Source organism: Camelina sativa, chromosome 16 (assembly GCF_030686135.1).
Source record: "Camelina sativa cultivar CO46 ecotype springtype chromosome 16, ASM3068613v1".
Taxonomy (NCBI): Eukaryota; Viridiplantae; Streptophyta; class Magnoliopsida; order Brassicales; family Brassicaceae; genus Camelina; species Camelina sativa.
Window position 1 is genome coordinate 31,091,222 of NC_141895.1, and position 14,237 is coordinate 31,105,458.

Sequence of the window (14,237 nt, forward strand, 5' to 3'; positions counted from 1 at the left end):
CGAACGTCCGTACGAAAAGGACTAAACGAAAATTATAGAGTTTTGATTTCGTCACTAATTAATGTATTTCCTTAATTTAATAAATGCAACCAAAAGTTATACGACAGCTTATTTGGCGTTTTGGTCTTCATCTGAGTTTCATACAGTTGACTTTGAATTCTTCTACACGAAAGCTTCTGAAACCTTTTGTTTTTAACAAAGAACAAAGTCGTATTCTTTTGAATGTGTCAAACCACATCCTTAAGATCCTTGCTACATTTTCAAACACTACGGCCTTGAATGGCAAGTAGATTCTACTATAGTTTTTGGATTTTGTTTTTCAAAAACCAATTTTTTCTCCATTCAAGATTTTACATTAAATAGATTTCCTAAAAAATAGAAAACTAGTTTTTAGCTTTTCTTTACAAATATTAACAAAAACTAGAATCCACATAATTACAGATTTTAGGAAAAACTTACGATTCTTTTTATTTTTTTATGTTTCTTTATGTAATTATTTTAAATAACTTTCTTACAAAAAACTAAAATCTCAAAAATCAAAAACCAAAAACTAAAAACCAAAATCTATAATCTAAAAACCATTTAAAAACCATCTTCCATTCATGGCCTACAAGTCGTTATAGATAAGGCATAAGGGAATGGGGTAATCCTTTAACCAAAAACCAAAAAAAAAAAAAGATAAGGGAACAATTAATTTTTGATACATTCAAAAACTAACAGCTTTGAAAATTTTCGAAGCTTTATACGAACAAACACGAAAGACACCAAATCGTGAATTTACGTGTTCTTGATTTGTCTATCCTGATTTCCATGTGGTATACATTCGATTTTATAAAAGACATGTTATATATTTTCAACAATTAGTTTAAATTTAAAAGGTTAGATTTTAGTTCTAGTCATACTATTTGCAACAATTAAATTGTAAAATTGTATGATCGTGAAAGCCAAATAAGTATGTATATATAAACAGATTAACATAGTCGTTACGTAAAAAGTAATGTATTTATAAAAGTAGTTGTTAGTGTAGTGTAGACTAATTTACTGAATTGGTAATTTAACATTCTATATAGTTGAACGAAAAAATAACATGAATCACACAAGCAGTTCCACAATTTTACAAATTATCAAGTAAGGACATCAATCAATCTCAATAATGTTGTGCCAGTTTACATCATTTGTATCAGACAATTTGTATGGGTCATTGACATTTCACAATATAATTGGGTTCTGATGTAATATCATTGTTATGTGGGTCATTGACATTTCACAATATAGGCTTTAGTTTAGGCCCAAATATTACATTGTAGCCCATTAGATTCACTTCATTGGTCACAGCGGTAAATTACTAAATTATACGATTGCGGCTTTGGATACGTTTACGTATGTCGCCATGCGCCATGTCAGGTATGCGCTGTGTCCAACTTGAAATGCAACTTACATTTCTGTCGTCAAACCGAACCAAATTGATGATACTAAGGTTGGTTTTCAGTTATCGGTTGTATAAGTCAAACTAGTTACACTAACCAATCAACTAGGTCTAGGGGTGATTTGGTCTATGTACTTGATCCCAGTTTATAGTTTCCAATTCCAACTAAACCAAATCCGAGTAATGACAATCTGTAAACTGAACATCATATATACCTAACAAAATCGGAGATGAATTAAAAACCTAAGCTGAAAGAGAAATGTAGCGCATGTTATGTTTGATAATCAAATCTAAAACTAAGATATCTTAAATACGGAATATAGAATATAGTACGATATGTATGGCATCAGGCTATTAATTTACACTATAATGTAACGAAAGTCATACCTAAAATCTGGCACTTGTCTCCCGACATTTCATTAATTTCCGGTGAATATTATGCTTATACTAGTATTTGTTTGTGTAAAATAAAACAAGAAATTATTTTGTCATCTACTAGGAATTTGTGAGAAGTAAGAAGAACACCCGAAACTTTGAATTTATAAAATGCAATACGTATATCGTCAATTCCTACTGGTACAAATGAAAAGAATCATGAAATTTCTTATAATGATCAGTGCTTGTGCAGGTAAGGATATATTTGTGTTCACATTTGGTCTAAGCACGTGAATCGGAAATTTATATTGACGAAAACAAATCATATAACAACACAAAATCAAAGTCTCTGATTTTGAAATATTTTAGTATTGCATAGTGTGGTTTTATAATCAATTTTTCGTTTTGGTTCAAATAAAAATAAAATAAGATTTGTAAAACTATATATTGTTTTAATGTTAATTTAATAGCCGCTTCTCAAAAGTCTTTGCATTGTATCCGTGACACTGTCGGGCAATAGGTTCCGAACGGTTGATGTCGACATTAACCTAACGGTTGTCTTTTTATGACAACTACAATCATATAATACATATATACTCTAAAGTTTTGTATTATTTAATTTAATTATTTCTAATAACCATTTGAAAAGCAAAAGATGGTGTACGTGTTAATTAATTATTAATTAAAAGCAAAATATATTTTGACACCATGCAAAATGATTCATAAAGTTTTAATGTTACTTAATATTCTTTATTACATTTTTAAAAATCTAAAATTCTCAAATATGTCATTTTCACTCTGAATAAATCACGAGAGTCGTTGGGAAATTTCAAAAGCTTTTGAAAAGACAAATCAGTATAAAAAAGATTTGATTGATATTAAATAGTTTGACCTTCTGTATATATACATGTGTTTTCACACTCATGTCAATCACTTATTTTCAAAGAAAAAGAGAAGCAAATCTGTGATTTTTTTTTCTTTTCTTGAGATTTGTCATATTTTGTTTTGGTGTCAATGGGCAATTGCATGGAGAGATGTGTGCGAGGAGATCAAGGGGAAGAAGGAAAGATAGAGGTTAGAGAAAGCGCAAAAGAGTCCTTCGAACTTGATGGTGGTGATAGTGAAGATGGCCATGCTGGGATGAAGGTGAAGATAGTGCTTAGTAGACATGAATTGGACATGTTTTTGCTTGAGATGAATAGGAATCATGATGGAAACTTGAAGATTACCAGAGATGTTATGGTAGAGCTAGAGAAGAGGATCTTAAGAGCTTCATCATTGTCATCAGTATCATCATCGATGGCATGGGAACCGTCTTTAGAGAGCATCGTGGAGTGTCCAGAAGTCCAGGAAATGGATAGATCATGAAGATGCTAAATATGTGATCTATGATGGAAATGAGTTTGATCATGATGATCATCATATATTGGTTCTAGCCTTCTAGAGCATTGTTTTATACCACGATGATCGGAACTATATAACATTTTTGCTTATCACAGTTTTAGATAGATATTTTTATTTTTGTTAGAAAAGTTTGAGATCGATCTCGTACCATATATATTCCGTATATATGTTTTGACAAACTATTACGCATTTTATTTATTTATTTATTTATTTATTAATAACTGGATAATTTAAGGAATAAGAATCCTTATCACCAAATAATTAGGACTCGTACCATGATAAATCAATACTACATATACAAACACACACAATTGATGGAGCTCATGACCATAGTGTTTGTGGCATAATTAACAAACCTTGATGGAGTATCAACCTAAGGGATCATTGGAATGGATCGACATACGGTTGATATTTGTGTTTTCGGCGATGATCTTCTTCCTAATAGTTATTTTTCTTTTCCTTTGTGGCTGCCTCTTCCTCCTCCAACATGCCAAGACTTATACCAAAAACGACGACCACGACTTATACGAGGCATATCAGCGAAGATCAGCAATACAAACTAGTAATACTCGGACCTAGAAGAAGGCATGTTTTTTCCTATTGTCGTTAGTTTTTATTTCTTATTTTATAGGTGTTTCAATTAGTTTAATTATTCTTATTCTATTTCATAAATTGTAATTGCGGTTTAAATCGTAGCCAAGAGCCATTCGTGCTTTCGGGTTTTTTCAGTTTCTTAGGGTACGCTCTCTTGTAATCATGATCAGTTGATCACTTGAGATCGATCGTGCCAATTAGATTTTAATTTGTGGATACAAGATCCGGAGAGAATATGCATGTATGAAAAGAAAAAAAAAGGAAAAAAACAAAGAAAAAAATTAACACAAGGTTACTTGATTAAAATATTCATGTCAGATAGAGAGAGATAGATCAACAAAACATAATAAAGGAATTTCACTAAAAGTGATTAAGTATTTCTTATAGAAAGAGTAAAGACACAAAAGCAAAATATAATGAAGGAACAAATTGAACCAAATCCAATGATTTAAGAACAAACTAAATACCATAATAAAGACTTCAAACTCGATTGACGATGATTGATCCCTTGTCCACATCATGGTCGCTGATCGTCTCGTCGGTTCTTAGAGTAGTATATGAGGGTTTATGAAGGGATAGCCACTTACGAAGATAATAAAATAGTATGCTGCCCAAAAGGACAAGGTAAAGGAATATGGCTCCGATCATCGCATACATAAATTTTAACGTTTCTTCTGAGGAGAAGTGGTCACCATCATCTTGCATGGTTAAGCTAGATAGCGATCCACTAACAAGGTAAATTAGGTAATGTGATAATATTTAACTAGAGCTTTGAGTTAATTTTCACCTATAAAAAGAGAAGATGCTCTTGCATATATACAAAATATATTATATATATATGTATTGTTGTTAAGTCTTGTTTGTAATCCGATTACATGATGAATACGACTTGATACATATATATAATTATAATTTCTGAAGATAATCGTTTCCAAAAAAGATAAATAAAATACGTAACCACAATATCTTTATTGTAAATCTGATAAGTCTTCAATTCAGAAGATAAGAGACAGATTATTTAATATTGAAGCAAATCCCATAAGAATAATTTAAAGGAAAAAAAAAAAGAAGTTTATAGAGAATATTAGGGAAGATGACTACAAGATAATTTATCTTCATCGCTAACTTTGCGCTTTGTCTTGATCGTCATTAGAATTCAAGCTCCATGGGCTAAAAAGTGAGGTGCACAATATCTTCATCTTTCTGAGTAGACGTCCGTGAGCAAAATTTAAAACAAAGACAAGAGCCGAAAAGGATAACAATCATGGACATCACCACCATTACCCTGAACAAAACTATTACGGTTTCTTCATATCGTGATGCATCCATGGTTGTTTGCGAGAGAAGAGGACTTCTCGATTTAATGAATATATAAGAGTACTTGTGAAAGTCTTTGTAAGTAGAGGAGCTATACAAACGATATATATAAGTAGTGGAGCTAGCGGTTGACTCCTAACTAGGTTAGCCGTTGACACAATATATAATTAGAGTTTTTTTTTTCTCTTATTTTTACATAATTTGAGTTACATATAGATTAGGAAAAGTTAGTTAACTATTGGATAACTACCACCCTATATCTCCGGCGGCCATAATGATCAAAGAAGAAAGGAACCCTAATTACAAGCCGGCAATTAATGGACCTAACGCTAATCTCTCTTTAGGATGTTAGCTTCAACAATTTTGTGACCTTCAATTCCCTTACCATGGGCAATTCGTTGCGAAATGGAATGATTCATTAATGGTCAATTTGTCGTATTACTCGTACCTTACATAGTAAGAATCAGTTCTTACGTTGTTTTCTTCAACGTAAAGAAATCAATAAAAACAAGTCCTGCGATATTGATGAATTTTTTGGTTTTAGTATTTTGTGTGATAATTTGAAGAAAAATATCCAACTATGAACTTAATTAACATCCATCACCTCAAGTCGAGAAAATGTTCATCATTCCCAACCATGGACGAACGACCGACAATTAATGTTGACAACAATCAAATTTTTAAAAAAGGAGGTGCCTTATAATAAGTCGATCAACGATGACTAAAAGTAAAACTTAGAATGTAACAATATTGAACTTAGTATACATCTTTTATTTAAACTCCCATGCATGGGTCTCCAGAAATCAATCAGTCGCTGTCATCATCTGATATTTCCTGGATCATCTCCCCCGCAGGCAACCTCCCGAGTTCGATATCTTGTAAGCGGTGATGTTCCTTCTCAAAATAATCATTAGTCAACCAATCCAAAAACATGATAGTCATGATTATACAAATGTTCATAAAAAAAAAATCAAGAACATTAAAGAGCTTGAAAGCTCTATTATATCATCACGCCGGTCGTCGAAGGGAGGAGGTGCCATAGATCCCATTACTGAAACAATATGAATAACTAAAGCAATTTTTAACTTGTAAGGCGACGTACAGTATATATACAAAATTTCTTACTCCTATTGTTTTTTTCCTTATTTTTAACCACCAAAAGCATCAACAATGTAACAAGATGTGAAAGTAAGTAGACGTCAATATTTAACGGATAACTTTAAATTATTTTCCTTCTTTTTTTTCCAGCTAAATATTTTCCTTATGTGAGTGGGATTATGGAATTCTATTGTTTTAATATATATCATTTACAATATCCTGTAAATATATATATATATATATATACATTAATAACGAAAACTTTAAAAACAATATTTAAATTGTAGACATTTACATCTCATTGACTTAAACAGATAATTATGAACAAAATCTTTACTATATCTTCTAAAATTGAAGATATATACGACTAAAAACCATAATTACCCTTATGCTCATTTAATGATTCACAAAAAAAAAAAAAAAGTTAGTGAGCTAATTTACACTTTTTAATTATTTATTTATTTAAAGAAACTCGAAGCAGAACTAGACACTGGAAGAATGAATACATTATGTGGAAATCACTCAATCAGAATCATATACACAATAGTAAGCATCTTCTCCGACTAAAATGTTTCGCATAATTTTGGGATGAATAAGTCTCTGATTTTGTGTTCTGCTATTGCCTTATCTTTTGGTTCTATGTACCATGTCTCTTTTTTACCTTTTCATCAAATTTTACTGTTGATTAGCTGCCATTCTTGTGGGTGTCTACATATATTTTACTTCCAAGAGCAAATTTACATATCACTAGTTTTTTTCACATTTCACTTGTTAAATAGTTCCTTATACTTGAACAATTTTATGTTGGTTATAAAAACACACGAATGTGTAAATCTTATAGCTGAGTCACGTGATTTCAGATTAAAAAGTTGCTCGGATGTATAGTAATGTGAACAAGATATCAGTGAACACATCTAAACGAGCTACAAAATTACATTGTAACAATGTAACTGTAACGGTCAGATGATGCAAACATAAAAATCATGCTGTGTCTGCCAATCATGTAGTGGAGACTGAAAAGGTCAAAACCACGCCACACATACATACGAATAATTATTGGTAGTACATCTTTGTATATTTCCTTAAATTCAAAACTGACTTGTGATGCCAACTCCAAGGGACCATAACACACCTTATCCTAGTGACAGCATGCAGCTTGTTTTCTCAGCATACATGTATATCCTTAACACACTGTATATCTATATATTAACTACTATTCATATCATTATATATATGAGATGAGTTCCATGAAGCTAAGTGTCCACTGTTTTTTACTCTTCCCATATAACTGCCCCACAACCTCCTTTGGACCAGTTCACTTTTTTTTCACTCTAGAGAGTTGTCTTTGCTGTTGCTCTAAGTCTCAACTCAAACACATAAGCTAACTTCTTCTTTAACCAGGAATACCAGCACCTTATCCATTTAAGCAGCTTCTGCATTCGAGTAAACCTATCAAACAAGATAACCCTAGCAGAAACTGAGATTTACCTCACACTACAAGTATCTTGATTTACATGTAACCAACCTTATAAGTATCCTATGTAGCTCCTAGCTTAACTAGAATCAAATTACCAAACCTGAGTCGAGGCTTCCTTTCTAGTTATCGAACTAGCATGTTAACTCCTACACTCTTCTGATATGGACAGCCCCACCTTCAGCTAAAATTGAAGCTCCATATGTCTCATTAGTTTAGCTTAGCTTCAAAAGAACATACTGCGATCACCAATAGACATCTCATCCATCCAACAACCATGTAACATGCTACTTTCTTGCTACTTTTGAAGTGAACTTAACGAGCAACTTGACAAGGACCTGAGCCTTCTTGCTTCAGAAGAGAGACTACTCAGAGCAAGATTGTCTAAACTGACACATGTCATACTCCTAGCCTTGCCCACATTCATCTGCATATACCCTTTCTGAATTCCTAAAGTCTTAACTAGTAAACCTGCAACCATAAACATAAAGAATGCTTTACTTCCAAGGCCTCCCGCAGACCTAATATCCTATTTGTTACCTATAGAGCCATCATCCATACTTGCAACATCGTTTAAACTACCCAGAAGGCATCTGATTTCAACACACACACAAAAAAAGAATGCCTCCTGAGAAGTTCAATGAAGAACCTTGACATTCCTCTTCTCTTAGTACAGAAACAAAATACTATATATATGCCCTAACCTAGACATGGCAAGGGTGGCCTAGTTGTCAACCCCACTACACCATCCCACCTACACGGCCTTGTGTCAGGAATTTAACTTCCTTTCTACAAGGTTTTACGGTGCACAGTCATCTGGTGAACAAAATTTAAAAACACAGACATCCCTATTCTAAACATATAAGTTATAAAGGGAGAGACAACATGCTGATAAAAAAAACTAATCCTAATCTGAAAGCATTCATGGGACTCTGAATACAAATATAGTCTTACAATGAACTTCTGTATACACATACACTGTAACCTCAACGAGCCGGAAGGTGTTATCAGCCCCAGCAATGCATAAAACAAGTGGATCATTTTTATCAATTCTCAGAAGCAGCCAATCAAGTTCCAGTACTAGGGCGCCATGAATCTGAGGCTGGACAAGTGACTGGGATGTTACGGATCTGGTGAATCCTGCATCAATTTTCAGCAGCAATGGTCAGAAAAAGTTATTTGTAGTTAACAGACAATTGAAAGCAACTATCAATAAAACCAGTTTTGTTCTTGTTTTTTCTTCACACTGCACGTTCTGAAATTGGACAACAAAGATCTACTCATTATCTCACATTTTTCTTAGAAATAATTTAATGAATTAGAAAAAAATTGTAGAACAAGAATTGAATTAGAGAAAGGAACTTTACAGCAAGTAAGCAATATTGTGCAATCACTGTTTCATATTAGCTTCTCAGAAACAGAGAGATATTCAGAAGCACTTAAATATGATCTGCATTGTGATAAGAATTCAAAAGCAGCTATAAGGTGTTGCCACGGAAAGAAGAATTTCGGAACAAATTTATGGAACCATAAGTTTTACCCTGAAATCTCGAATTCTAGTGCAAATGCAAAAATCTCTATAGTTTCTTCATCCGATCCATCTAAGCCACATATATGCTGCAGTTATGTCAATTACCAACCCTCATAAAAATATGCATTAAACACTGGGTTATATTCAGGATAAAACAGTTTGAATTTTCATAAACATATCACTTAAGAAGCAGTTACTCCTTCAGACGCTGAGGGCATTTCTTTGGAGGGACCGCCTTGGCTTGGGCATGGAACTGCTGGAACCGTCCATTCAACTACCTTGAAAGGAAGAGCTAATGATCTAAGCTATAAAAATTAGAAGGGATAAGAAACATAATATCATTGATTAGAATACATAACCACAAAAAGATCATAAACACTCCACAAGTTAGATATGGCATATTTGTAAACGAGATGGAAGAGTATATTTATATTAAGAACGCTGTTGGTTCTTTTGACCCATTCTCCACAGCGTCATTACTTTCTTCTTGAGAGTTCACAAGACTAGACATTGACATGTCAATAAAGACTTTCTAGCACTTGCGGAAGGGGGGAGGCAAGCAAAGAGGTCACATAGAGTATGTATGTTGTTTTAAATGACTCTCCTTAGATTTTTAAAGGTACAAGCTTTATCCTTTTTTATGGATTAATCGATCTTATTAGGCATTATGATGTTCAAGACCTAACATGAGCCGGTCAATATGTGGTGTCAAATTATCGTTACTTACTGAGTTTCACATGCAAAAAAGCATAAGGTGGCCAAGGTATTATATTAGTTGAAAGTAAATATACGAAGAAATTATCAGAGGGATGAGAAATTATGAAATGTAAAAGTGCACTTTCTAAGATTGTAAACATAAGCGACAGAAAAAGAAGATGTTGTCATCTACTCATCGAGAATGATTCAAGTAGAAAAAGTATAGATACTTTGGGGTTTAAGCTCACTCACCATGACTGGGTGCTTGGTCATTGCTCAAATTCAGCAGGAGCATCACGCAAAAGAATTAGAAGATGCCTGCAATAGAACAGAAAAAAAAGTCTCAGCATCAAATATTCGAGCAGAACAAATTAGATTAAAATCAAACCTTCCGGAGGAAGAAGTTGTAATAGCTCTTGGTATATTCAACTGACTTCTAAGGCAGGTAACAACAAGCTTCTTTATGTAGCCTCTGCTTTTGCCATTGACCTGAAACCACAAACCGATGTCAAATTTTCCATGTCTATTAATTTTTTTAATAATAGAACAAACTGGAAATTAAACTTAACCAAACACGCTTCTTAATCCTGGAATAAAACCAATCATATAATATATGGACTGTAAGATAATGAAACATACCTTAAATTTACAAGCCACCGAAGGCCCCTAAGCACACCAGTATGAACCGAAGTGCTTTGCTCAGCAACAGCATTGGTCGATACATCAACAGAGCATACTCCCATCCTTGATCAAATTTGCAGCCACTCTTGAAAAAGAAACCTGTTTATCTCCTATCTTCACATTCAGCTGCATATACCCATTCTGAATTTCAGAAAGTCTTTTTAACTTTTATGTCCTTTTGTAAACATAAAGAAGGCTTGCTTCCAAGTCAGACCTAAGATCCTATTTGTTACCTATAGAGCCATACTTGCTATAAACTACACAAAAGGCATCAGATTTCACGAAGAAGAAAAAGAAAAGAGAATACCTCCTGAGAAGTTCATCAAGAACCTTGACGTTCCTCTTTCTCTTGGTACAGGAAGTGAACATCCTGAAGAAGTTGCAAAGCTTCGAACAGTCAGTCTTGCTACTGCTGCAATGCAAAAAAAAAAGATGGAGGAGACAAGCCTGCCCTTGTTCCAATTTCTCTTCTTTTCTTGGTAAACCGAAGAACACGACATAAATCCACCTAACCAGATCGAAGAGCTCTTGCTTCAGCAGCCTCCTCTGATCGATTCCACAAACATTCATAAAAGATCTGTCGCCGCCCTTCACTTGGAGATTCCTCCGCCGATTCTTATCGTAAAAGACCCTCTGAATTGCTTCCCTTTGATATTAAAAGACCCTCTGAATCGTCTAGAGTCTTTGTTTGCAGCTCTGTTTCTCTTTGTTCGACTCTCTTGTTATCTTAAGTTGTTGAATCAACCCCTTGTTAACAGTAAACACTTAAGCAACTGAAACATAACATCATGTACCTACTACTTGAGCGCACCATTTGATCCACTTGAGCTTATTCTGCTCAAAAAATTTCTTTCACTTGCAAGTAACTATTGTCTCTTACTATCTTCTTGAAAATACTCACACACTGTGTTTATAGAGTCAACTACAATAAGACTACACAAACAAATTTCAACCTTGTTCAAGAAACAGATTTGAGTCTTCATGTTCCTTCATGTTGCTATCATCTTGAGGACGTGGGGAACACCTGCTGCCAAACTGATACCAATGACTCCTAGCACAACCACACACATAGCTCTGCACTTGCTGACTCCATAAGAAACGGTCCATATGCAAGCAATGATTATCTTCATCGCTAAGGCTAAGATGGCTGTAACAATGAATCTTGTCCAATAATCCTGTATGAATCCGCAGAAAAGAGGGACTACTCCTCCTACTATTATCCATGTTATAGAATTGGCAGCTTTCTTCAAGCTTGGCTTCACCTTGGCTTCTTTATCCATGGAGATGTAAGTGACGACATTGTTGAATACCTTCCCCATGAGTATACCGCATAGTGAAGCAAAGGCACCGAGAACAGTTATCTTCACGCTTTCATTAGCATATGGGTAAGCAGTGATGGCTACTAATGCACCCATCATCACCCCCAACTCATCTCCTGTCAAGATGCCTTTAGGGGCTACAGTGCTCTTCAGCCAATTTGGTAGTCTATTCACCACTATTTGTAATGCAGAACCATCTCTGGGATCCTTCTCCCTCAGTAAGCTTTCTTTCTCTTCTTCCCAGTTCTTTCTCTCGTTTGCAATTAAGGTTTTTTGCTCTTCTTCCCAATTCTTTCTGTGGTATGCCACCTGAAAATAAAATAAAAATGATTGCATTGGATAGTAGTACCTAAACAACATATAACCTATTCAACGAGCTATAAGCAAATGATAAACAGTACGTATTCAAGGTTATATTATATACCTCCTCCTTTCGAAACTCTGCTGCTGTCTCATAGTTCCAACGGTTTCTCTGTTTATTCAAGTGAGAAAAGAAAGGATATTGAGTTTTACTGTTGAATATCACAATCCGTGCCTTTCTCAATGTATATATTGAGTTTACTATTCTAATTATTTACTTACCTTACTCAAAAGTCTCTGGAGTTCATCACGCTTTGTGGTAAGAAATTGGTTGTCCCTCTTTTGTTCTTCCAATTTCTTCTCCAAAAGTATATTCTTATTTGTGAGTACTTCGTACTTTTCAACCAGAGCATGCTGTTGGTTCTTCATTTCTGTCTTCTCTTCAACAAACTCATCCAGTTGCTTCTTCATAAACTCTATATTCTTCTTGGATGTTAGCAGCTCATTTTGCGTATCATCCAGTTGCTTCTCCATAAACTCTATCTTCTTCTTGGATGTTAGCAGCTCATTTTGCGTATCATCCAGTTGCTTCTTCATAAACTCTATCTTCTTCTTGGATGTTAGCAGCTCATTTTGCGTATCATCCAGTTGCTTCTTCATAAACTCTATATTCTTCTTGGCTGTTAGCAGCTCATTTTGCGTATCATCCAATTGCTTCTCCATAAACTCTATCTTCTTCTTGGATGTTAGCAGCTCATTTTGCGTATCATCCAGTTGCTTCTTCATAAACTCTATATTCTTCTTGGATGTTAGCAGCTCATTTTGCGTATCATCCAGTTGCTTCTCCATAAACTCTATCTTCTTCTTGGATGTTAGCAGCTCATTTTGCGTATCATCATCATTAATAAAAGTTTTTTCTTCCTTCTTCAGTTGAAGGACTTTGTAAAGAAATTGATCTCTGCATCAGCAAAGAGAAGAAGAAAGAAAGAAGATAAATTGATCTATGTTTGATCATAAACAAGAAACAAAAGGCCAAATGAAATTTGAACCTGATCAGTGCTTCCTTGACCTGTTTTGGCAAGCATCAAAACATCAATAATCATCAACCATTAGCACAAAATTTTATATAAACAACATTTAAAAATAAAAGAGCATCCATATGTGATACCTGACGAGCATGTAGTTCACTTTCAAGATTAGAAATTTCATCCCGAAGAAGAAGAGTCCTTTTTTTTGTTGTAAAGAGCAATCCTCGCCTGAAGAAAGGTACAATTTCCGAGCTCAAAACGCGCGCTCAGGATAAAACAACCACAAAAAAAAAAAAACTCTAAGCATACACTTCCAACTTATTTAAGGAAATTGGAAACTGACCTCAGGAGACTGGATTCTGGATTGTAGCACCGCTTGAAGACTCGTTGACGTTAGTAGTAGTATCTTCCTCCTCCGCTACTTGGTTTAAAGACCTAAGACGTTCAAGAGTAGCATCCACAGATCCTAATCCCTTTCCGAGATCTTTCTTTGCCTTTTCGAGATCTTTCATGTTTCAAGTCTCTGATCAAAGAGCGAATCTTCTCTTGTGTATCATCGGTTCCTGCCATGGATGGCTGTTTCTTCGTCAACTTAAGTCCAGTAGGGGGGAAATATCTCAGTTTCTTCTCGTTCTAGTAACCGTTTGATATGGTGAGATACACGCTAATCGGAGAAGATGAATTCGCCGATTAGAAACAAAAAGAAAAGGAAGAAGCTAATTTTGCGTATCGACCATTCCCGCCATGGTTGCTTAGTGTGCTTTAAGCTCTCTCTTTTCTGTTACTAAAAGAGTATGACTCAAAAAACTAGTATCTCACTTTTCTGTTACAATCGTTTTTGAGTTTTTTTTTCTTTTCCGTATAACAAATTAACCAATTTAGTTTGATGTCAAAAAACAAAACAATAAAAGTTAGCAATTTCGGCCCATACTTATGGAGCCCAAACTAGTAAGCCCAGATCGTTTTACAAATTGGAGAATTGTGGTGGTATACA

At 34.4% G+C, this 14,237-nt stretch overlaps 2 protein-coding genes across 51 annotated transcripts; one reads left to right on the forward strand and one right to left on the reverse strand.

The window, feature by feature from the left end:
• Window positions 1–2,694: 2,694 nt before the first annotated feature.
• Window positions 2,695–3,384, forward strand: LOC104753112 (uncharacterized). Its single transcript, XM_010475404.3, has one exon. It carries the CDS (start codon window positions 2,816–2,818, stop codon window positions 3,167–3,169), a length of 354 nt encoding a protein of 117 aa, XP_010473706.1. The 5' UTR covers window positions 2,695–2,815; the 3' UTR covers window positions 3,170–3,384.
• A 3,849-nt stretch (window positions 3,385–7,233) lies between these two features.
• LOC104753113 (uncharacterized) lies at window positions 7,234–11,346 on the reverse strand. Of its 50 annotated transcripts, none has more exons than XM_087489984.1 (11): window positions 10,904–11,346; window positions 10,555–10,722; window positions 10,304–10,404; window positions 10,168–10,233; window positions 9,417–9,493; window positions 9,229–9,305; window positions 9,056–9,138; window positions 8,908–8,943; window positions 8,643–8,828; window positions 7,740–8,159; window positions 7,234–7,647 (listed from the first exon to the last, which is right to left on the reverse strand). In XM_087489984.1, the coding sequence occupies exons 4-7, from the start codon at window positions 10,208–10,210 to the stop codon at window positions 9,087–9,089; spliced, it is 249 nt and encodes an 82-aa protein (XP_087346110.1). In that variant the 5' UTR covers window positions 10,211–10,233; window positions 10,304–10,404; window positions 10,555–10,722; window positions 10,904–11,346; the 3' UTR covers window positions 7,234–7,647; window positions 7,740–8,159; window positions 8,643–8,828; window positions 8,908–8,943; window positions 9,056–9,086. The 50 variants fall into 50 exon arrangements, with proteins under 50 accessions (XP_087346110.1, XP_087346092.1, XP_087346095.1 ...); XM_087489966.1 differs by having other exon boundaries at window positions 8,666–8,828; window positions 9,417–9,524; XM_087489969.1 differs by having other exon boundaries at window positions 8,666–8,828; window positions 9,417–9,524; window positions 10,350–10,404; window positions 10,904–11,344.
• Between the last annotated feature and the right edge of the window lie 2,891 nt (window positions 11,347–14,237).

What these genes read in the sequence shown, in the direction of transcription:
- LOC104753113 (XM_087489951.1), bottom strand. Translation starts at nt 10,188, where the DNA reads ATGACCAAGCACCCAGTCATG. An exon ending in TGACCAAGCACCCAGTCATG is followed by an intron (nt 9,525 to 10,167) that starts GTGAGTGAGCTT and finishes TAATTTTTATAG; the next exon opens with CTTAGATCATTAGCTCTTCC. An exon ending in TGCCCTCAGCGTCTGAAGGA is followed by an intron (nt 9,306 to 9,416) that starts GTAACTGCTTCT and finishes ACATAACTGCAG; the next exon opens with CATATATGTGGCTTAGATGG.
- LOC104753112 (XM_010475404.3), top strand. Translation starts at nt 2,816, where the DNA reads ATGGGCAATTGCATGGAGAGATGTGTGCGAGGAGATCAAGGGGAAGAA.